Raw genomic sequence first — 26156 nt, forward strand, 5'->3', positions numbered from 1 at the left:
CAGGTACTCCGGAGATCACTTACGACGTCATATTCGACGTCATGGCTAGGGTTCACAAAGTTTCTTGGCGCAATCACAAATCGAATGCAAAAAGAATTATTAAGATCCGTCTTGTCGTTTTTTTTTCGGAGATTCAGTGCTTTATTGCCTATTGCCTATTAGACTTAATTTTTGTCCAGAGTTCTTCGACGCCTTCACTTTCTGTGATATACATGTTCCTGCTTCTTTCCGTTATTCATTTTTGGAATAGGTATCTTGTAATGTAAAATTGTGAAACTGAATATAAAATTGATTTTTTAATTCGATCTGATTTGCATTTCTCACTGTTTTAGTTGGAAAGGTTGCAAGCTGAAAATGCAGCCGAATGGGGTAAAAGAGAAAGACTCGAAACTGAGAAGCTGGCCATTGAAAGAGATAACAAAAAGTTACGAAGTGAATTGAGAGATATGCAAGAAAGGATGGAAAGAAAAGGTCGGCCTGTTACAAATTCCGATGCCGAAATTAGACATCTGCAACAAGAACTAGCGGATAAGAATAAGGTATGCCGATAATAGGTCTGGATCCCGCGTATGAAAAAAAAGTTGATTAATAGCAAGCTGAAAATTTGTTAATAGCTTAAGGGTGTCTAGTCGGATAAACTTTGATATATGGGAACACTGAAACAGGGGCAGTTTTAATTGTGGAACAGGTTAAAAATTTGGAACGGTCACACCACGAAAACGGCACATTTATTTTGTCCGACAGAACAGACTTAAACTCTCCGAACAGAGATTAAACTCTCATGAAAAAATCAGACTGCTATTTATCACCTGTCATAATTCCTGTCATTTGACATATTCTACATGTTCCACTCATTAAAATGCCCATTTGGTAATAAATAGCAGTCTGATTTTTGCATGAGAGTTTAATCTCTGTTCGAAGAGTTTAAGTCTGTTCTGTCGGACAAAATAAATGTGCCGTTTTCGTGGTCTGACCGTTCCAAATTTTTAACCTGTTCCACAATTAAAACTTCCCCTGTTCCAGTGTTCCCATATACCAAAGTTTGTCAGACTAGACACCTTTAAGCTATTAACAAATTTTCAGCTTGCTATTAATCAACTTTTTTTTCATACGCGGGATCCAGACCTATAAGTTTTTAGCTCTTATCAATCGAATGTAAATATTGTAACGGGGATTAAACTCGCAGCTTGATTTATTTACACTGTTATTTACAACTTGCTTCATTTGTTTATATAATTGGTTTAATATGCTACAAGTACTTAGTCTCCATTTCCACTTCAACTTCGTAGGAATGGTCAGGACACGTCGCAAGACAAAGAGACAACAGATGGACAAGGAAGATCTTAGAGTGGCGGCCAAGGGCGGACAAACGAAGTCGTGGAAGACCACCTACCAGATGGACCGACGATATAAAGAGAATAGCGACAAACTAGATTGCAGCTGCCCAGGACAGAGAAGGGTGGAGACATCTTGAGGAGGCCTATGTACGATAGTGGACAAATTTGGCTGTGTGATGATGATGACTTAGTCTCCACAAGAAGAACGAAAATTTTGGAGAATTGGTGATTTATTTCTGAACATAGTCTCCTTTTTAGCTCGATACACTTGACCCAGCGATGCTCCCACTTCTTTAACCCGTCTGAAAAATACGTTTTCTCGAGGTCTGAAAAGTAGGCTTCCATCTTCTTCTTTTTTAAGTACCGTGCCCAAATTTTTAGGCGTGGGTAGCTTCCATAACAATTTGCCGATATCGTTCTCGATCTTGTGCGGCATGTATCAATTGATCTGCTGATAAGCCAGTCCATTGACGAAGGTTTCGGAGCCATGAATATTTCTTCCGACCAATTCCTCTTTTTCCGTCGATCTTTCCATTGAGTATTAACTGCAGCATCCTGTATCTGCTACCTCTCATTATATGCCCCAGATATTCAAGTTTTCTCTTTTTTATCATCTTAGTTAAATCACCTTCGCTTTGACCTACTCTGTTTAAGACTTCTCTGTTTGACATGCGTTGAACCCAAGATATTCTGAGCATTCTACGATACGACCATATTACTGTCGACCACGATTATTGGTCTTGTAGAGCAAGTAATGTTCTCAGATGGACATAGCTGTAGAGCTAGGCGTAACACAGGGCGTTCTGTTTAAAACCTATGCTAGGTAGGCTTCCATGGCGGCGATGAACTCCTCAATCGACTTCAATTTCAGCCCGGCGAGTGACTTTTTCAAGTTTGGAAACAGAAAAAGTCGTACAGGACCAAATCTGGAGAATAAAGTGGATGGGATAAGTAGTTCGTAGCCCAAATCGACCAGTTTGGCTATGGCGACAACGGTGAGTCTAGTGTGTTGTCATGGTGGAAGAGCATTGTTTTCTTCCCAAATGGGGGCTGTTTTTTCTGAAATGGGACGTTAAATCGACCCAATTATGCGACACAGTAAAGCTCTGTGACCGTTTTGTCCTTTTCGTGGAAGCTGATATACAGTATGTCCCTGTAAGTTGTATCCATATGGAAAACTTTTTTATTATTAATTTTACGAAAAAAACTTATTCTTTATAAAAAGCTCTGCATGGTCCAAAACCTAAGATTTAACTATCAAATATCAAATTTTTTGAATATTATACGAGGTATGTCAAAAAGTTTGAATTTCACTCAAGAGTAAAGTAGCTTTATTTTTCACAATATTGAAAATGGCTATTATGAAAAGTTGTTTGGAATTAAAAACTGTATTCTAGTATGCAATTACATCCTTCTAATTGAAAAATATTTTTTTTTTTGAAAAATTATCGATAACGGAACATTATTTTCAGTTATTTTAATTCAGATAACTCTTTTATTATTAATTTTACGAAAAAAAGTGATTCTTAATAAAAAGTTCTGCATGGTCTAAAATCTAAAATACAACCATCTTATGTCAAATTTTATCAATTTTATATGAGGTATGTTAAAAAATATGAATTTCGCTCAAGAGTAAAATACGTTTATTTTTCACAATATCGAAAATTATTATTATGAAAAGTTATTTAGAATTAAAAACTATGTTTCAGTATGTAATTACATCCTTCTATTTGAAATATTCTGAACTATAAAGGTACTTTACTTTTGATCTAAATTTATCTTTTTTGACATACCTCATATAAAATTGATAAAATTTGATATAATATGGTTGTATTTTAAGTTTTAGACCATCCAGAACTTTTTATTAAGAATCACTTTTTTTCGTAAAATTAATAATAAAAGAGTTATCAGAATTGAAATAACTAAAAAAATAATGATAGTTATCCATAATTTTTCAAAAAAAAATTTTTTCAATTAGAAGGATGTAATTGCATATTAGAATATAGTTTTTAATTCCAAACAACTTTTCATAATAGTAATTTCCAATATTACGAAAAATAAAGCTACTTTACTCTTAAGTGAAATTCAAACTTTTTGACATACCTCGTATAATATTCAAAAAATTTAATATTTGATGGTTAAATCTTAGGCTTTAGACCATGCAGAGCTCTTTATAAAGAATAACATTTTTTCGTAAAATTAATAATAAAAAAGTTTTCCATATGGATACAACTTACAGGGACATACTGTAGATTATACTTGGAGAATCCCAGAAACGGTGGCCATCACCTTTCCGGCCGATAGGACAGTCTTCGCCTTCTTCGGAACACGTTTGCGGGATTACGTCCACGGTGTCGACTTTTCCTTTATTTCTGGTGAGTACCGGTGAATCCAAGTGTCGTCAACGGTTATGAAACAACGTAGGAACTCTTTCAGATTACGCTTAAACAGCCTCAAACATTGCTCTGAAGTGGTATCATGGTGGCGCTTGTTGGCCAGATGTAACAAAAATAAGAAAACTTCTGTTGGAGTGAAAGTAAAAAGAAAGATATACTCCAACAGAAGTAAGGAAAAGAAAAGAAAGACTAGACTATAAAAATGAAGAGAGAGTGGGACTGTGTAAAAAGAAAGGGTGCAGTGGCTTCACCGTTGAAGCCGAAGTAATAAAAATTACTACTTTTCAGTAGTACTGAAGAAAGGGGAATTAGAAGGGATAGAAGTAGAAGTGGGAAGAGACAGAGGCAAACTGAATAGAGTTGGCTAGCTATAGATGCAAGAGAGCAACTTGACACTCAAGGATGGATACGGCTCGTTTGCATGCCTGTCGAAGAACAGTAGCTCTATATAGATAGTAATGATGACTAGAAGATGAAATAATAAAATAAGAATAATATACTGAAAATGAATGGAGATGAATAATGACTAAAGACGAACAAAATAAATAAATCTAACAAATCATGGGCGCCATGAAAATGATCTTCGATCATTTTCCCAGGTATCTTATACTGCTGTCGAATATTAAATATATCAAACCTGTAATAATGAACATAAAGGAGTTATAAAATAATTGATATACAAAATAAATACATATTTATTAAAAATAACTACTAGATTTTTAACAATCTCTGAGTTAGACAAGCATATATCATGTAACTCTAAAATGACATAAGTTATACAAGAAGCTATATATATTTTAAAGATAACAACAATAATGTTATCTGTTACAAACTTAAATACCTCTTACATATATATAGGGTACAAAATTACATAAGTCTTCTACCAAATGGTTATAGTACGCCTGCTACGTACAACTAAAGGAAACTGACAAAGATGAAAATACTACAAATAAATAGGCCCAAGCCTCACTAAGGGAAAATACAATAATGAATAAATAAAGTTAAATATACAATTGACTAAAGTAGAAATGAAGTTGAGATAAATACCGACGATGACCTAAATTAACCGAACAAATGGAATAAAGCGAATAACAGTAAAATATTTGGGAAACAAGCAAGTAATATTACAAAATAAATTTACCCGAATTACATAAACCAATATCAAAGCAATAATAAAGTATTAAAAACCTAATTTTCTCTAGGCTTATTCCTGTGCACAAGAAGTTACCGTAGATACAAAGTTTGGGAACCAAATAATCTAATATACAAATATGTCAAAAAAAAAACCAGCGGTAACCTAAATTTGGAAAAAAAACAGTGTATTTAACAGATAGTCTGAAATATAAAAAAACCAATAGTTACTACAACACCTCACTAAATGTTCCCAAACGAGGTTGCGGTTGCATCCTAGAAAATGATGCACCAGGATGGTGCGACCCCATGACTCCTGTAGGCCCAGGTGCCAAGACGAAAATTGAGCTGGAACGCTCCCATAGCTTGTTCCCAAAAAGACGTATTCCCTGGCGACTTATGGTTGGAGATTGGCCTCACGGTGTTTCGAGGTGTTTTAAGTTCTCACATGGGTGGCTACAAAAAACATAACTCCCGTTTATTTCAATTTCCCAAGTATACAATAAATCAAAGAAAAGGAAGAAAAACTAGGAAAGTGTTTTTTTTTGAATAGATAGTAATAAAAAAACACACAAAAAGAGACCTCTTAATTACTGAAGTACTTGACCTTGACAAAGTTTATGTGAGTTCTCATTACAGACATGTGGATTTGGAATAAATATGATTTCTTTAAAGTAATTATTATAGGGTACTTATAAATGATATTAGAAGTTACTTTAGTATAACCAAAAAAAATTAAAACTATTAGAATTTTCTCTGGATGAATATTATCTATAGATATGGGACTAATTAAAAGATATTACTTATAGATAATAGAATAATTAAAAGAACAATTCACTGATTAAATTTACACATCGCACACATCAGAAAGAATATATATTTTGTCACCGGAACAAGAGTGACAACAGGTGGTTATAAAAACTATTTATAAAAAACAGATATTGCTATTTACCGTGTGATACGATGATGTTGTGCAGAAATCCCATTGGATTAATTACTTATTCCTTCCACAAATAAGTTTTTGGTGATCCAAACTCCAAAATTCACATATTGGAGGTCTAACCTCTAAATTTGACCTACTATTTGCACACGCCACCCATCCATGCTCGTTGAATCTCCAACCACAAGTGCCACGTGCCACGGAACTTCTCCCTCACCTTCCAAGAGGAGCATCTCAAACGACCACAGAACATGAATTAAATGTCACGGAACGATTCTACAATTGTTCCGCAGACGTCGACGTGTGACGTCACATAAGTGGTCCTTTACGAGAAAGTTACAGAAATTAATTGGGAGGTCAAGAGAAAATAATTATAAAAAATAATTAAAGAGCTAAAATTATATTATAACGGGTGGACCGTTACACAGAGTGGGAAAACGCGGACAGCTTTCTCATGCCCAACATTTCACGCAGGTTATGGTCCACGCGATCTTTTGAGATGCCTACTAACTGTCTAACCTATCTCGCCAACCCTTGTTCTACGTCAATAGGCGATACGTCAATACTGCCAATAGGCGATCGTGAATTTTTTTACATCACCCTCCGTGGTAGCCGTTTTGGGGGCAGCTGGGAGTGAATTAACAAAAACGACATGCAACTACGTTGAAACTCCATAAACCAATTTTTGTCGGTCGCCATCGAAGGAGAAGAGTCGCTATACACAGCATTCAACGCTCTTTGATTCTAGCTCTTTTTTGACATAGGCCGTCTACAAGAATGTATTATATGATAGCTGCTTTCTCTTACTATAGTGGCGCCATCGGGAGGAGAAGCTAAGTACTTATCGAACCACCCACGTATAGGGTCGCCTACAGTTTCTCAACTGTCATCAATACTCCTAACTTCGCGCGTAACTACTTTGATACGAGAATTATAAAAAAAATATGCATTGAAATCCAGATACTGTAATTTTTTGAATATTATAAAGTGAGTACAAAGACATACATATTTTTTTTTGTAATTACACCTTCAATTTATCGTGCACTTCTCGTAGACTCTACCGATAAGGTAGAGTCGTGTTGAGAAACTGCAGCGTGCCCCCACGTATCGTATGAAGCTTAACTGACTGTAGTAATCAACTGTTATCTTGTGAGACCGCTTTCCTATGAAGGTAAGGTCTGATTCGGTTTCTTTGCAGATTCTTGTTCAAAAATTTTTGGGCACAAATTGTTTAAACAATTTTTTAAAACAAATTCAAAAGATCACCTTTTTTGTTCTAGGAAATATTTTTGTAGGGTTTTTGGGCCATTTTATACAAAAACTCTGTTGTCATTTTTCCCAAAATTTGATAGTTTTCTAGTTATAAGCGATTTAAAATCTGAAAAATCCGAAAATACTCATGTAAATTATTATTTTTGAGGTTGCCAAGTGCTTAAATTGAAGTTTAGACTTCGTGTCGCACTATATGGCACGTATCTGTCGCACTATATGATTAGCGTATTTAATTAGCACATTGGCGATAACAATTATTTGAATAAATAAGTTGTAGCGTAATTACTGTTAAAATAATACTCTCGGTTCGTTTATACGAATTTATTTATATAAGTTACAGATCGAATTTATATTATCAACTAACTCTATTTACAAAATTTATCCGCATTTATCCCTTACTAATGAAATAAAAAAATTTAGTATGTAGTTCCAAAATTACACAAAATTTAGGCATCGGATAAAAAAGTTTATTTGAAGAAAGTGTATTTTTTTGTTCTTAATGGCGGTACAGGCTCGTTTTTTTAATATTGTATTTAATTACAGAGTAATTTCCACATATTAATATATTTTTCAAATTGGGCTCTGTACCGCCATTCTTTATTATGTTACAAATACGTGTGCCAAATATCTCGAAAAAATATTCAAAATTACAGCCGCAATCTTGGAACGCGTTTTTGCTACCTGTTGATCGCTACTGTTTCCTCTTAAGAAAACTATGTTAATAAATTATACAATTTTAATAGCGTCAAGTATTTGTTGGGAATTGTTCTCATAAGTACGTTTAATATGCAAAGTGCGACAGTGACGCACCATAGTACGACGTATAACTTTTGAGAAAAATGACAACAGAGCTTTCTTGTTAAAAACGACCGAAAAAACCTAAAAAAATATTTTTTGGGGCAGAAAAGGTATACTTTTGAATTTGTTTAAAACCATTGTTTTAACAATTTCTGTCCAAAATTGCCGTATTGTTTATCCTTGTTTGACTTATTGTGATTTCTATGGACAAGCGGCTTAATTTTGCGATACAAGTTTCTGCGAATAAAAAAGTGATGTAGTATAAAAAGAATTCGTGAATAATTTCATGCATGGGAAAAGATAAAGTGGAAGAACTATACTTATAAATTCCCTATCTGTACATTTTCAATGGCAGTTGAGTATGAATTTCGACACTTACGGAATGTACTAATTACTAATCAGTATAGTAAAAACTCTTAATTTACAGTCCAAGAAATGAAGCTTCAAATAGGACAAAACCTCGCCACTTTACTTACCCTCTACTTAAAAACCTATATTGTACCGACGGGCGCTTTTAATTTTTTAAGGGTAAAAACTACCCCTTATTGCCAAAATCTATAAAAAAGCTTAAAAGGAATGACATTTGTTCAGATGCATTAAATAATTATTATCTAATACTCTAACTATAATTTTTGACTGTTTCAACCCTTTAAAAGTTCATTTTTAATGGTAAAAACTACCCCTAATTGCTCAAAATTGCTTAAGGAGGATAACATTTACATCGAATGATTTAGGTAATAATGGTTTGATATTCTTACTACAATTTCGGAGTATTTCAACTCTTAAAAATTTATTTGTTAAGGGTGAAAACTACCCCTCATTTCGAACTCTACAAAAAGTTTATACTTACCTAAACAGTGAAATTTATTTAAAATGAATTAACTAATGATTTTTTAGAAATTATAGAAATTAAATTTAGATTAAAAGAAACCAGTTTCAGGACCTTGCATACTCTGGAGTGTATATTTATTGTCAGTAATTGATGGTGCAAATGGACATGGTATAAATTCTTATAGTAACTTTTTGTTTTAGTTCAAAGTCCTCTAACAAGTGGAGATGTTCAATCTACACACATCTTTCAATCATTTGATACCCTAAATACATTATACAGTGCTAGTCAAAAGTCCGTACCCCCCTCGTATCTTTTGAACGGTTATACCTATAATAGTGAAATTTGGAGATAGGAAATAAACGGACGTAAGCTTCTTAACTAGTTATGACAGATGACGTAATAGTGACAGATGACTTTACAGCGCCACTGTGACAGATAATTTTAAATGGGACCTTATGGCAAGTGACACCTCGTTTGAAAGGTATTGAAAATACCTATTCAGTCATACTAATATTGTTTAAGTTTAAGCTAATTTTGACGAATTAATGAAATAAATATAAAATTGTAGTTTCATTTAATTAATTCAAAATTCAAAATTCCGCCTATGATTACTTGTCAAAAAGGTTGACGTTGACGTAAAAACTACTAGAGAATCGAAAAACGTCAACTTTTTTGACAAAAAAACCATAGGCGTACATTTGAATTTTTATTAATTAAATGCGAAGCTACAATATTATATTTATTTAATTTATTCACCAAAATCAAAATCAACTAAAACACAAAAAAATTAGTATGGCTGAGTAGGTATTTTGAATACCTTTCAAACGAGGTATCACTTGCCATAAGGTCCCATTTAAAATTATCGGTCACAGTGGCTCTAACGTCATCTGTCACTATTACGTCACCTGTCATAACTAGTTAAGAAGCTTACGTCAGTTAATTTCCTCCATCCAAATTTCACTATTATAGGTAAAACCGTTCAAAAGATAAGAGGGGGGGTACGGACTTTTGACTAGCACTGTATATAAATACATATGTACTTATATTTAATGATTTGTAAAAAAATATATAATATAGAAAGATGTTCGAAAAATACTGGCGAGCACATCCAAAATGAAAAAGCTAGTTACTTAAACAAATTAACGTATTCGTATGTGTTCTATGGTTCCATGAGTCGAGTATGAATCAATGTATGCGTGTAAGTTTCTAACGTACATAATACTAAAAAACACCGCTAACTTACATTATATTTAATTTTTTCTTGGTTTTTTAACCGTAATTTTTTCATTTTTTACCTATTAATATTAATATTAATATTAAATCCTTTTAAAACCCTCAGTCTCAAAAAGGGTGATTTTTAAAGGGTTGGTAAAGGTAGTTTTTGCATGTTACTACAAGCTTTAATTGTCAACATTTCTCTCAATTTCTGTTGTACGAAAAATTTTCACTAACTAAATCCTTGGGAATTAAAAAGGCTACAATTTAATATATAAACCTTTTTTTTGGTATCTCTGGGCGTTTTATACCAAACTACAAAAATTTGCTATTCGCTTTTAACTCAATTTTTTTAAATACTGATCATTTTTAAGCCGGTCAAACTTCTATAATCTATTAACCCTACATTAGGGTGGTCCAAAAAACTCAAGTTTTTTTTTAGAGGCCTAGGGACCCTCCCATTTTGTTATATCTAATAAAAGAATAATCTATGCCAAATCTTAACACTCCAGAACATATGGAAGGCAGTGCTCAACAACGTTTAGTTTTCATAAATTTTCGTAAAACACTTAAGTTTAGAAAATGTTTGTTTGTTTGTTTGTCAGGACTCAGAAGTTAGCAAAGCTCTTGATCTCTTTATTACAGTTGATATTAAACATTTTCAGCAGTTTCTACATGTGGGTACTGGAGTGGAAAGGAGTTATAAAACATCAAATATTTGTTACTTTCGGGTATTTGACATGAATAATGTTTGGACATGATCCTGCGGAATTACCGCTTTCAAGAAGTTCTGTAGAAAAGAAACGAGAAGCAGCAAGACAGAATTTTTCAACAGAGATTAAATCAAACTTAGACATCAAAGAACCAATTGTTGTTCATTGGGACAGCAACACTGTTGGTGTTGGGACAACCAATAGAAAAAATTCACTGGAGAGCACCTGGGTAAAATTTTTTCAAGACTTTAACAAACTGATAACAAATGATGGGGACGAAAAACAGCTGTTACTGCAGATTGTAGAGGCTAATCGAAAACAAGTCCCGACTGAGCCAACAAAGAAGGCCGTTCTAGAAAGCCTACAGAAACCGTCCAATCCAAAGACAAAATTTAAAGAGTTCATTTTTATTATGGTCTTGACTATAAAATGTACTTATTTTAAACATGGGTTCCAATGTAAAATAAACAAATACAATTAAGTTTTTGTATCCTAACATGTCTTGTAATTTTTTCAAAAATCGATAAAAATATTCCCGTTTTCATTATTTAAACAGTATTGAGCACTGCCTTCCAAGTAACGTATGGCTTTCATATTTTGGCTTCTTGCTTCTTTTATCAATTAGAAAAGAAATGGAGGATCCCTTGGCTTTTACATTCAACTTGAGTTTTTCACATAAGATCTTGAACCACCCTACCCTACATAAGTAAAGAAGACTGAATAAGGCCAATGACTAATTTTAGTTAGGGTGGTAATTAGGAGGTTGCTTCCGCTATCTTTTCGCTGAAAAAAAAAACAGGGACTGACTTTTTGTTCATCATAAGTCACTCAATTTTTGAGTTAGAGACTTTTTTTATTTTTAAAGATAGGCCTTTTTAAATACTTAAAATTAGTTTCCCTAAGTTATCCTCGAAAAATGCATAGTTTTTCCGTCTTTTACCTTTGAAACTACAAAATTTAGCATTTGACGAAGAGCTAACATATAAGAAACTATATCTCGGTTACTCTTAAAGAAAGATAAGATAAACCCTTTTGTTTATTTTTCTTAAATGTATATTTTTGTTAGAGTTGTTTTCATAAAACGAATAATTTTTAAGTTATTAGCACAAACCTGATTACAAACATTGATTTTTTCGATATAAAAGTAACACTTTCGATAACGAATAAATCAAGAACTATTTATTTTATCAAAAAAACGTATAGAACATTTTTTGCTTAGAATTAAACTTTTTACCAATTTTTGCGGTCAAAATATAATTTAAAAAATCCACCCCTGAGATGGGGTGGCAACCACCACCATGGTAAAAGCGTCTTTCGGCATCATATAGATTTTGATCCATGGACTATCCACTATTTATTCTCAAATTTTCAAGAAAATCGATCCATTCTGTAAAAATTGCGAGGTGAAAACCTTCGGTTCCTGAACTAACTGTTTCTTTTATATAGGAAATATCAGAACTGAAACATTCCCAAAGCAAACTGAAGAAAATGGTTCAAGACAAGATGACCGAACTGGCCCATGCTGTACGCAGAGCCGAGCAATATGAGACTGAGGTTAAGAAACTTAGAACACGAGTTGAAGAACTCAAACGAGATTTAGCTGTGGCAGAAGATGAATTGGACACAGCCGGAAACAACATTAGAAAACTCCAAAGAAGTAACGATGAGTTACAGGAACAAGTTGATAATTTTCAGTTGCAATTGCAGCATCTCCATACCAGGTCGGTATTAAAACAACATTTTAAAATAAGGTTATGGGGGAGGGGTTATATTTCATTAAAATAGTTTTTTTTTTGAAAATATTTACGAGTTACTAACTAGCAATATCTTAGTTATTCAGGTAATAATACAACAAGATTAAAAAACCGCTAAACGCGGTAAAAATGAGTGGCGCACATAATATTCCAGATACAAAAAACTGATATGAATATTATGTGGCGCAAAATGTATTTTCATTTTGATAGCATTCGCTAAATTTGAATAAAACGCGCCACAAAAGAGCCTCAAACTGCAAACTTTATCAAAGGTAATCTTTTGCGGTGCGTTTTACTTCAAAGTTAACAAATACTATGGAAAAATCTTTCAAAATTAAACTATAATTTTATTTAATTATATTAATTTGTAGCTGGTATATTGTGTGCTCCACTCCTTTTTACCGCGTTTAGCTGTTTCTTATTCTTGTATCAAGAGTTTTTAAAAGTTTTTTTATAAATTAAATGTGTGCACTTGAATGTAACGTTTCTCGATTACACGTAAGCGTTATAAATGGTACGACTTTGTCTCATTATCGCCCAAATGGTCTAGTAGTTACCACAACAAACTTGTGCTAGTGCAATGCGAGTGCATATCGTAGCCATCCAAATATTTTTTTTTCAATATAATTCTTTGTGTCCATCGAATGTACACTAAATTTTTTCTATTCGGAATAGATTAAAAAAAATATTGGGATGGCTGACAAATGAAATCGTTTCGCCCAATCAAGTTTAGCGTTGTAACCACTAGACTATTTCGGTGATAATGGTTAAATGAATTATTCTTTTGGAGCTTCATAACTTCTAAACGGTTTAACCGATTTTGATAACTAAACATGAGTTTAGGTCTATAAAACATAACCAAACAAAAAGAAACACAATATAGTCTTTTTATCAGACAAATTTTAAACTACAAATTAGAAAACGTCTTTAAATAAATTAGATCTTTAAAACATATTATCTTTAAAATTTCGAGATATGGAAATTTATGAGAATATCTAAAACGCAAAGAAATAACGAGAACCTCCTCATAAACGGAACCAATGTCGAACGAGTAGACCAATATGTATATCTTGGAACAATGATCAACTCCACAAATGATTACTTCCAGGAAATTAAAATTAGAATAGAAAAGGCTAGAGCGAGCAAATTTTAACAAAATGAGAAAAGTACTGTGCACAATAGATCTGAAATTAGAGCTAAGAGTAAGGTTGGCTAGGTGCTACGTTTTCTTGACTTTGTTTTAGGGAATGGAAGCTTAGACCTTGAATGCCGCATCAATCAAAAAACTGGAATCATTCGAGTTGTGGGTGTATAGAAGAATTCTGAAAATATCATGGACAGAACACGTAACAAACAAAGAGGTTCTGAGAAAGATGAATAAAGAAATGGAAGTCTTAAATACAATCAAAACCAGAAAATTGGAATATCTCGGACATATTACACGTGGAGAGAAATACAACTTGCCCCAACTCATTATACAGGGAAAGATTCAAGGAAAGAGAAGTATACGGAGACGCAGAATATCGTGGCTGCGCAACCTGAGAGAATGGTACGGATGTAGGTACATCAAATGAAATTTTCAGAGTAGCCGTCTCCAAAGTTCGAATAGCTGTGAAGATTGCCGACCTCCGTCGCGGAGATGGCACTTGGAAGAAGATTAATTATTTATATGGGAAATAAGCCACAATTAAAATGAAAAAAATAATAGTATTATTAATATTATTTATAATTTAAACATGTTACAAGTCAGAATTTGGTATTATTATTTGAGAGTAAATTAATGTAAGACCAAATACTTACGATGTCGGGATAGTATCACAGGGTTTTTCCTGGTTTTCCCTTGTGATTTACTATGAAGTCTCTAACTCGAGAATTTTACTGTCGTTGCATTTGGTTGTCTTTTTAAAGACATATCACATGCTATAATTTTTTATGACGGATATTCTTGAGTTGGGGTTAATTTCATGTAATCGAATGAACTATCTTTCAGTAAGTCGTCCCAGGAACGCAACTCATAAATATTGGCAATATCATTTTAAAGTCTTCTACTTTAAAATGTATAATATATGTCTGAATTGCCAATATAAATGAGTGAGATTAAATAAATTATTAGAAGAATTTTTTTGCTTAGCAACAACACTTTTATTTATTTTAGTAATATTTTGTATTTTGACAACGGCACCCGATTTGGGCGTCGAAACGTTAATAAAATTATTTTTTTCATTTTAATTGTGGCTTATTTCCCATATAAATAATTAATCATAAAAATGCCACAAGGAAATAGCTTCAGAACAACATTGGAAGAAGATCTTTACAATTATTTATTTATTATTTCTCTTGATGACCTGGTAAATAATGTTCTTAAAATGCTCTTTGTATTAAATCTTATTCAAAACAAAATAATTAAAAGTGATAAATAAACTATTGAAAATTTACGGTGGATTTACATACAAATTTAGTATATCAATAAAATCAATGGTTATTATTTGATGTTCAAATTACTAGACCTACAAAGATATATAAAAATCCCCCATCCTCAATATATTGATAACACTCTACTCGCACGGATGTTTCATTATTAGTTTTTAAACATAAAAAAAAATAAAAAAGGGTTCTTTCATCTATCTCAAAAGAAAATTTCAGCACTTTACTAGAAAGACAAAAAGAATGAAAACAACTTACAGTGAATTATGCTTGTTTCATCATACACCTTTACGCCTGGATCCCGCGTACCAAAAAAGCTGATTAATAGCAAGCTGAAAATTTGTTAATAGCTTAACGGTGAGTAGTCGGACAAACATTGATACAGAGCGTTTACTTTTTAAGTAGATATACCACATTGAAGGAAGCGCTAAAATCGGCAACATTGCTTATTATTCCACTATACGCTCTGAGCTTCGCTGGTGTCGCTCCTAGCGGTTACTAATTCAACTTTCACCGGCAATTTTTAAATTTATTATTTAATTGTTATCGCTTCATATTTACAACGCTAAAAAGTAATTAAATTGTAATAGATTTTTTTTAAGATTTTGCTAATCATTTTGACGTTCTATTGATGAAATATTAATTTCTTACTTCGGATACTTTCACAATTATCATGTAGATGGCGCCAAGATTAATTTATAATTACATATTACAGAACATTAAAAAACGCAAATTCAGTATTTAAAACGTAAGAATATTTAAGGTAAAAATATAAACCACAGCTTTGATCAACTAATATTTTTTATAATTAATGTTTTTAGTTTTAATTTAAAATTAATCACTTTGACATTTATGTAAAATTTCCGGTAAACGTTTACAGACTTGTCACTAATGGCGCTCACGAATTTATAAATATCCCCTCTACGTACGAGCTCACAGCGTATACGCTGTGAGCTCGTACGTAGAGGGGATATTTACAAATTCGCGAACGCCAGTAGTGACAAATTTGTAAACGTTTACCGGAAATTTGACATAAATGTCAAAGTGATTAATTTAAAATTAAAATTAAAAACATTAATTATAAACAATATTAGTTGGTCAAAGCTGTGGTATATATTTTTACTTTAAATATACTTACGTTTTAAATACTGAATTTAGGTTTTTTTAATGTTCCGTAATATCTAATTATAAATAATCTATTATACTCTTAGCGCCATCTACACGATTATTGTCAAAGTATCCGAAGTAAGAAATTGATATTTTATCAATAGAACGTCAAAATGATTAGAAAAATCTTTAAAAAATCGATTACAATTTAATTACTTTTTTGCGTTGTAAATATTAAGCGATAACAATTAAATAATAAATTTAAAAATTACCGGTAAAAGTTGAATTAGTAACCGCTAGGAGCGACACCAGCGAAGCTCAGAGCGTATAGTATCGATGCGTAATCGTCCATCGGCAGATTCAAACAAATACTTTTAAGTTATGAAATTACTAATTTACAAGGAGTAGGTAACGTAATACGATTGTTAAATTACCGGCAAATGGTAAACAAAGCGGTTTCTCAAATTCCTTAATAGTCTGGGCAGATTATCGGAGAATAGGCCATTTTTGGGAAAAGTTATTTACCAGCAATTTTATTGCTGGAATCGAATCTTATGATTGTATATATTAATAATATAGGTATGATGAAAAGTCCGCAGATAGTGTGCTACTTTTTTTATAAACAAAATGGCGCCCGAAAATCGTGTTTTTTTTTTCAATTTTTGCTCTATAACTCCAAAGATTTTAACTTTACACCAAAAATACCCAAATAGAAATTCACCGTAATTAAATTCTGCATAGAGACGTGTTTTTCCCGATTTACCTCGACGAAAATTTTCCCCGGAAAACGCGGGTTTTTCCAACAAAATCTTTAATTTTTAACTAAAATTGTAGATAGTCATTGATTATCAATAATTAAATAAATTGGTAATATACAAGCTCTTTTCGTATAGATTATAATTCCAGAAGCCGATGGAAATAGAATGAACAGTTTAGCAACAATTGAATTGTTAATTAAAAATTTACGGTTACTATAACAACCACAATAATTATGATACATAAGATAACTATGATTTTTGTATAAAAAGACACTGTACCTATCTAATGTACTTTGCAGAATTGAAATTGGACTATTTAAGCGGCCTCAGGAATATTTTAAAATTATAAACAATTTTTTGGCTTATAAACAAATAAAATATCTCGGGATATATTAAATTATATTAAATCATGAAACCGATATTGGAAAAAAGCGGCAGGACGCTTCTTTTAAAAGAAAAAACGTTTAATTCTGATGAGTGGTTCCTGAGATACAACCGGTCAAAGTTGACCGGCATTTACGGTAAAGATATAAACAATAGGATCATAATTTTCGAACCATCACCTTTTTATTTTTGTCCTCTTTCTCCACCCCAATTTTCATACCTTTAAAATACTCGATAACATATTATTATAATAAAAACTATCGATATTACGAGTGAAAATTGCCAAAAATAGCAAAATTCCAATCAAAAATTAGGTTGGAGAAAATGTAATCTCAAAGTTCAAAATCGGTATACGTTAAAAAAATGCATTTTCTCGTTCCCATGGAGCAATTTTCGTCATTCTTTTTTTGTTCCCAAGTAACTCGAGTAGAGCCATCTAACTAACGCATTATTAAATGTCAACTTTGCTTTTGTTTTGTTATAATAAATTAATTGATTGATTATAACAAAAAATTGAAAAAAGAAAAGAACAAAAAAAGAGAAAAGAAAAAAAAAACAGAAAAAAAAATAAGAAGATGTAAACCTCCGCGAGGATGAATCGGGTTTACGTCTTAGCGTAGTAAAAAAAAACAATTTATAAAAAATAACAATAAAAAAAATAATAAAAAGAAACAAATTAACAGTATAAAAAAAATGCAACAAAAAATACAAAAAAAAAATTTACAAAAAAAAATGAACAACCAAAACAGAGTATTATTTAGATAATAATTGTAGATAATAATGTTAGTTTGTTATGTATTTAGAGTTAGAAATACAGAAAAAATTCCTCTGATTGAAAAATCAAATTTGTTTGTTTTTAAAATAACAAAATGTCTGGCTAATTGGCTCGGCAAGGCCATCAAATTCACTCAAAAAAAAAAACAAAAAAAAAAAACGTTAAAAGGTACACTTGGAGTAAGTTTATCTAAAAAAAAGTCTACAACTGGAAAATATGTAGGTAGTTTTCTTTTCTTATAATTAAATTAATCTATTATAACAAAACAAAAGCAAGTTTGACATTTAATAATGCATTAGTTATATTGCTCTACTCGAGTTACTTGGGAACAAAAAAAATAATGAAGAAAATTGCTCCATGGGAAGCCGAGAAAATGCATTTTTTTTACGTATACCGATTTTGAACTTTGAGATTACATTTTCTCCAACCTAATTTTTGATTGGAATTTTGCTATTTTTGGCAATTTTCACTCGTAATATCGATAGTTTTTATTATAATAATATGTTATGAGTATTTTAAAGGTATGAAAATTGGTGTGGAGAAAGAGGACAAAAATAAAAAGGTGATGGTTCGAAAATTATGATCCTATTGTTTATATCTTTGCCGTAAATGCCGGTCAATTTTGACCGGTTGTATCTCAGGAACCACTCATCACAATTAAACGTTTTTTCTTTTAATAGAAGCGTCCTGCCGCTTTTTTCCAATACCGTTTAATATATCCCGAGATGTTCTATTTATTTATAAGCCAAAAAATTGTTTATAATTTTAAAATATTCCTGAGGCCGCTTAAGTAGTCCAATTTCAATTCTGCAAAGTACATTAGATAGGTACAGTGTCTTTTTTTTACAAAAATCATAGTTATTCTTATGTATCATAATTATTGTGGTTATTATAGTAACCGTAAATTTTTAATTAACAATTCAATTGTTGCTAAACTCTTGATTCAATTTCCATCGGCTTCCATCAGAAAATTTTCGTTCAAAGTAAATCGGGAAAAACACTTCTCTATACAGAATTTCATTACGGTGAATTTATATTTGGGTATTTTTGGTGTAAAGTTAAAATCTTTGGAGTTATAGAGCAAAAATTGAAAAAAACACGAGTTTCGGGCGCCATTTTGTTTATAAAAAAAGTAGCACACTATCTGCGGACTTTGCATACCTATATTATTAATATATACAATCATAAGATTAGATTCCAGCAATAGAATTGCTGGTAAATAACTTTTCCTTGTATTTTGCTAATTAGCCCAGAGTATAAACATTTATTACCAAAAATTTAAAATTGTATTTTACCTGTTAAAAATGTTTAACATTTATCAACTGGTTCTGCAGTATGTTATTAATCACTTTATAAATTGTTTCTCTTTTCTGAATTATTCGTTTTTATTACATAGGATATAGTATGTAAATTATTGTAATAACTAAATACATAGTTAAAAAAATCCTATTAATTTAATTAATAAATCTTCTTCTTTTTATTTTATATTGGTAGTACTGCCTATTTTTTTCAACGGTGCCTTTCATTCTGCCCCTAAATTGTCATTCCACCTTTTTCATGGGCGTCCTATACTTCTTATGCCTAACGGCGCCTTGTCCTTGGCTATTCTTACTATCCTTGATTTAGACATCCTGCTTATGTGTTGATTCCACTCTTCTTTTCTGTTATTTACCCAGGTATTTATATTGTCTACCCCAAATAGGCGTCTGATTTCATCATTTCTTACCGTCTTGTAGTCCTTTTCCAGCAATCCTTCTTAAGATCTTCATTTCGTTGGTCTCCAGATGTCTTTATGTTTTGCTTGTATCTGGTCTTGTTTCGGCCGTGAAGTCATAACTGACCTAATAACTGACTTATATATTCGGGCCTTTGTTTCCACTTTAGGCGCTTGTTTTTCCAAATTGTGTCGTTTAGGCATCCGGCCGTTCTACTGGTCTACTACTACGCTTATTTGGCCTATTAACTCTTCTTCGATATTGTTGTCCGCTGATGAATTCCCACGTATTTGAAAGTCATTACTTGCATAATTTGATTATCTAACTCCAATTTGCATCTTATTGGTTATTTGGCTATTACTAAGCTTTTTGTTTTTTAGGCTATTTTCATATTTATTTCTTTTGCTTAATGTTGAATTCGTGCTGTAATCTTTGTAGGTCGTCTTCGCATTATGCTACTAACACGGTGTCATCAGTGTAACAGAGTATTTTTATCTCTCTATCGCCGTACCCTCTTTTTTATAATTAATAAATAATGTAAGCAATTCACAAGTAAAACGGGCTCCACACTCTCGGCGAAGTTACTTCGCCAAAGTTGACCGAAGTCCGAAGTACCCTCTCTATACACTCGTTCGAAGTGCGATACCGACAAAGATCCCTTTGACCAGACCGACAGAGAATGGAAGTAGAACGAAGTCAGGCAAAGTTACACAAGGTGGCCGTCTACACTCTCGTACTTGTTTAACCTCGATCGACTTCGGTGAGAGTGAAGTGCGGACTTAAGGATTTTTAAAAGAATATTAAAAAACTAAAGAAGTAGTCACCTCTATTTTGAAGATGATACTGATACTCTATGACATGACTATGCCGCCTACACTCTTAATGTTTATGAATACATGTCTATAAATTATAATAATAACCCAGAGCTGATTGAATTTGGAAAGCCGGCAATGAAATTGATACTCAATGACCGCCGACACATTTAATGTTTACATGTGTATAAATTATAATAATATCCCATGTATGTAGCTTATTGAATGTGGAAAGCCGGCAGTATTGCCATTTTAAGTCCCTATATCTAATCGAAAAGTAAACTTAGTGTATATGGGAACACTGGAACAAGGGAAGTTTTAATTGTGGAACGTGATTTTAATTGTGTAACGTGTCATCCTGATAAGTTTATGATTGTGAAACTAGCAGGTTGTTTTTAAGTTTATTCAATAGCAAACTGTATATAATATATGAAAAAATGTTTGTCCGACAAATATATTGGGCGTTTTAATAAGTCCGACACGTAGAATATTTCAAATGACAGGAATTATTTTGGTGATAAATAGCAGTCTCATTTTTGCAGGAGAGTTTAATGAAAGACTAACAAATCAATTGGAAATTCTGTCCGACCAAATACATGGGACGTTTTCATAGTCTGACGTTCGAAATCTGTAACCTGTTCCACAATTAAAACTTCCCCTGTTCCAGTGTGCCCCTTCATCAAAGTTTGTCCGACTAGACACCGTTAAGCTTTTAACAAATTTTCAGCTTGCTATTAATCAACTCTTTTTTGGTACGCGGGATCCAGGCCTACTTGATTAGTTGTAGTCTATTCGGATCTATTAACGACGAACAACTGGATGACCTGCTTCCAAGGAACATATCGATTTCAGAAATTAGGAATATTATAATATATTTTACTCTAAAATGAAAACATAGACAATTCCAAAGAAACACTTATATCGACAAAGTTCTGCTTCTGCAAATTAACTGCTACTTAACTGGCCTCATACACCGCACCGCCCAAAGCTTATTGAAAAAAGTTTCTCACGTCAATTTATTAAAGGCGTAAAAGTATTTAAAATGCAATTCATTATCGTCTGATGGTTGGTAACTTAAGATCTTCTTCTTTAAGTGCCATCTCCGCGACAGAGGTCGGCAATCATCATAGCTATTCGGATTTTAGAGACGGCTGCTCTGAAAAGTTCATTTGATGTACATCCGTACCATTCTCTCAGGTTGCGCAGCCACGATATTCTGCGTCTTCCTATGCTTCTTTTTCCTTGAATCTTTCCCTGCATAATCAATTGGATCAAGTTGTATCTCTCTCCACGTGTAAGATTCCACGTGTAAGAGCTATTCCAATTTTCTTGTTTTGATGGTATTTAAGATTTCCATTTCTTTATTCATCTTTCTCAAAACTTCTTTGTTTTTGACGTGTTCTGTCCACGATATTTTCAGAATTCTTCTATACACCCATAGCTCGAGTGATTCTAGTTTTTTCATTGGTGCAGCATTCAAGGTCCAAGCTTCCATTCCATAAAACAAAGTCGAGAAAACGTAACACCTAGCCAACCTAACTCTTAGCTCCAACTTCAAATCTCTTGTGCAGAGCACTTTTCTCATTTTGTTAAAATTTGCTCTAGCCTTTTCTATTATGATTTTGATTTCCTGTAAGTAATCTCCTGTGGAGTTGATCATTGTTCCAAGGTATGCATATTGATCGACTCGTTCGATATTGGATCCGCTTATAAACAGATTCTCATTATTTCTTTGAGGTTTTGACATTCTCATAAACTTTGCCTTCTTGACGTTCATTGCTAGAACGTATTCTTGTCCACACTCCGCTATTCTGGTCACCAGCATCTGAAGATCCCCAACATTTTCAGCTAAGATGACAGTGTCATCCGCATATGTTGTTAATGGGAACTCCATTTACCTTTATTCCATATGTTTCACTCTCAAGAGCTTGTTTCAAGATCTCTTCCGAGTAGGCATTAAAAAAAATTGGCGACAACACGTATCCCTGTCTCACTCCACGTCTGATTTCAATTTCCTCTGATAGCTGATCGTTAACACGTACTTTTGCTCGTTGTTCATAGTATAAACTAGATACAATCCTGAGGTCATTGTAGTCTATCTTCTTTGATTCCAGGACATGCATTAATTGTTCATGCCGGACTTTGTCGAATTCTTTATTATAGTCAATAAAACACGCATTATATCTTGATTGACGTCCAGGCACCTTTGTATAAGTATGTTAAGTGAAAAAAGAGCTTCACTAGTTCCTAGGCCTTTGCGAAACACAAATTGCGTATCATTAATGTCTATGTCCAGTTTATGATATATTCGGTTATGGATAACTTTCAATAGCAACTTTAGCACATGGGACCTCAAGCTAATGATGCGGTAGTCGCCGCATTCTCTGGCGTTTTTCATTTTTGGGAGACAAATAAAGATTGACGTTAACCATTCTTTGGGTAATGTGCCTGAGCTATAAATTTTGTTCAAGAGTATCACTAAAACATCAATATGCTGCTCATTTATAATTTTTAGAAGGTCGATAGGAAGTATGTCAGGTCCTGGGCTTTTTCCGTTCTTCATTGTTTTTAATGCGTGGATTATTTCTTCTTTCGTAATATCTGGACCTATTTCTCCTGAAGTACATGTGTATGTGTTCCAGGTCTAGAGGTTTGGTTCTATGAGAAATAAAATAACTTAAGATAGTTATTTTAAATTCCTGTAAGATAAAGGGAGAAGCGTGAGATAGGATAGCACTTGATCTCACTAGCGGCATTTTTCAATGTAAATAAACAATTGGATTTGTTTATTCTCTTTCGAAAATCTAAAGCACAATTTTAAAGTAAATGAAATCCTTGTGAAATTTTTATCATGCACATGGGGGATAAAAAATACTCTAATGCTGAGGAGAGTGGTGGACGTATTTTAGTTCCTTGATCAGTAGAGGAAAGTACTTTATTCTCTGTGTTAGTTTATTCCCGACGGTGACGTGGAAAAGAGCATTGTTTTACAAGTGTCTTATTTGGACGTTCTCAAAAAAGTATAAGAATGTATGTAATAAAATGTACTAACTTGTTTTTGTCCTTCCCCTCGTTCTAAACTCCTCAGGTAGTTGATGCTGGGATATGAATATTAAAATAAAAAAATTAAGAGTTTAAAATGATTAATCTTATGATATTGCTGGATGGTAAATTAAAAAAATTTTACTGTAAAGGATTTAGTAGTTTATAGAAATAATTTGCTTAAAAGTAGTTCTCTAATTTAATATAGTAAACTTTATTTACTAATATTTTCTAAATCACTGCTGCTTTTATTGGTAGTTTGGAAAAAGAAGACGGTGGTGAGGAAATGGCTCAATTTGATGAAAATGATTGTGTAAGTATGACAGTTTGTATATATTGAGATTTGTATGTTGATGTTAATACATATAAATAGAAAGTTTTTATACTCCAGGCTGTGGGTGAAAAATAGGTCGATTTCAGGATATAATTCAGGAATTTTTGAAAGCTATATGGTGTTGTAAAGGACGATGCCAGGAGTAACTTCTACTAAAATGTGGCCAAAAATATTGTGAGCTTTTTTTTATTGCGATTTTCATTTGTTAAATTTGCAATTTTTAAAGATTTTTAATTTTGCAGCTTAGGATATTGATTCTAGAGAAAAACTTTTTAATAGAAAGTTGTAGTAAATTAAAAAACCTACAATTTGAGCTATGGTAAGTTTAATTTCGTTTATTGGTTATTGCAAAACAGCCTGCGAAAAGTCCAAAATGGCCGTTTTTTACAATTGCGTTATTTATTCTACAAATATTTTTTTTTAATTTTTTAAAGCTTTAAAATGAAGATCTTTCAATTCCAAACATAAAAAAATTGTAAGGCCGGATTAACGAATTTGTTGCTTAGATATTATAAATTGTTTATCCCAAGAGGTCAAATGTCGAAGGCTATAACTTTTTGAAAAAAAAAATCGTAGAGAGTTGGTGAACACTCTCATTCTAAAGAGTTATATTTTCATATTCTGATGTAAATAAATGCGTAAAACATTTTTAAACCTCTAATAGGGATGTTCACAAAAAATTAAAAAGTCATTTCAAACATGTAAAACGATTAAGAAACACCCTAGAAATAAGTGTCCAAAATTTCAACAAAATTGAAAAACCTTTCTATAAAAAATCTTTATTAGAAATCTAGCATTATTTTAAATTTCAAGAACGCTTCTCTATTGGCCTGACGTCACTAGTTGCATACCCCAAGCGCGCGCCATTTTCATAGTGTTACTGTTTACCTGTTTGACGTTTCAGGTCATTTTATTTTGTTCTCTTCTTGTTTTATCAGGGTTAAAGTGGAGTTTTATAGTGAATTTGTTTAGTTTAAAGTGGATAGACTGTTTGTAAGGACATATTTTGGGTTTTACAAAAATAAACAAATAAAATGGAAGAAGGTTTTCAGAAAGCCGATTCGTATAAACTACCGACTGTGGTGTAGATGTAACAATGGTGTATGATTTATTGGTATCTTGTAAAAAAATAAATCTACCACAGCTTTACTGAGTGTATATTCCATATAATTTTCCATGTCTTCTTTAAGCTAAAAAAATAAATGCTTAATACTCCACAAAAAAAATAGAGAAAGTTGTATGCATGCATTGTACGCATGCATATTGTATACATACATTGGCTGGTTATTACTTTACCTTGGTTAGGTGTATTAAAAATATTTTTATTCTTCTTCATGTGCCTTGTCCGTTGTGGATGTTGGCTATCATCATGGCAATTTTAATTTCATTTGTGGCGTTTCTGAATAACTCAATCGATTTTTGTCCAAATCATTGGCGTAAGTTTTTAAGTCATGAGTGTCTTTTCTTCCGGGTCCGCGTTTGCTCTCTATTTTACCTTGCGTTATCAGTTGGAGTATACGATATTTATCATGCCTCATGATATGACCGAATTTTTTAAGATTTCGTTTCTTAATTGTAAAAGAGATTTCTTTTTGTTTTCCCATTCGACGCAATACCTATACGTTGGTGTGGGTCGCCCAGGATATTTTGAGGATACGTGGGTACACCCACATCTCGAATGCCTCTAGCTTTTTCATTAATGTTTCCATTATTGTCCAGGCCTCTGCGCCATATAGCAAGACCGGAAATAATAACATTTTAGCAGCCGCATTTTTAGTGGGAGAGATATTATGTCGCAATGGGTGAAAATATTTCTCATGCATGTTGTTAAATGTTGCTATGTCCTTTTCAACTCTAGATCTTATTTCGGTTGTTTCGTATTTCGAGTTGACAACTGTTCCAAGGTAAAAAATATCTTTGAACTTGGGTATTATACATTTTCATTTCAACCAATCTTTTCACTAAATTATTAATGATTTTAATATAATATAAAGTCATACCTACATCCACATGTAGTTATTTCAAGGTTTACTTTTACTGTATGTATTATTAGAATCCCGTTTTTAGAAATATCCCAGTTTAAGGAATACAAATTTGAGGTCCCGAAACTTTTTCATTTACTTTTTAAGGGGGTAGGTGCAAAATCTTGGTCCAATGCTATTTAAATTCATTCATTTTTTTCGAATCCTGAGAAAACTAATAAGTATTTTTGAAAAATGTAAATGCAGAAAGAACAATTACATTATTACCAAGGGCCGAAAGTCTCTGGAAAACTTCTATAATGTTTATTTTATTAAGTTAGTTCTTTAAGTTAGTTATTTTAAGTTCTAGCTGCAACAAACCATTTCTTTTTCTGTTTTAAATTGGCTGGAACGGTAATAAAAATCTTGTCAGAACTGTTTTTTGATGTATTTACA

At 32.4% G+C, this 26156-nt stretch overlaps 1 protein-coding gene across 5 annotated transcripts in view; it reads left to right on the forward strand.

The window, feature by feature from the left end:
- Positions 1–26156, forward strand: part of LOC114331004 (coiled-coil domain-containing protein 102A) — a 129887-nt gene that overhangs the window by 77140 nt on the left and 26591 nt on the right. For 2 of the 5 annotated variants that reach the window (XR_003652568.2, XM_028280458.2), the window contains exons 4-6: positions 333–539; positions 12081–12355; positions 23664–23718. Coding sequence is in view for 4 of the 5 variants with exons in the window: in XM_028280458.2 (XP_028136259.1) it covers positions 333–539; positions 12081–12355; positions 23664–23718 (537 nt within the window). In the remaining variant the exon portion in view is untranslated. Of the gene's footprint in view, positions 1–332; positions 540–1289; positions 2340–12080; positions 12356–23663; positions 23719–26156 lie in introns of those variants that run through there. The other 3 variants (XM_028280456.2, XM_028280457.2, XM_050655995.1) reach the window with 2 other exon arrangements.

The sequence above is a fragment of the Diabrotica virgifera genome, chromosome 7 (genome assembly GCF_917563875.1).
Source record: "Diabrotica virgifera virgifera chromosome 7, PGI_DIABVI_V3a".
In the NCBI taxonomy this organism is placed as follows: domain Eukaryota; kingdom Metazoa; phylum Arthropoda; class Insecta; order Coleoptera; family Chrysomelidae; genus Diabrotica; species Diabrotica virgifera.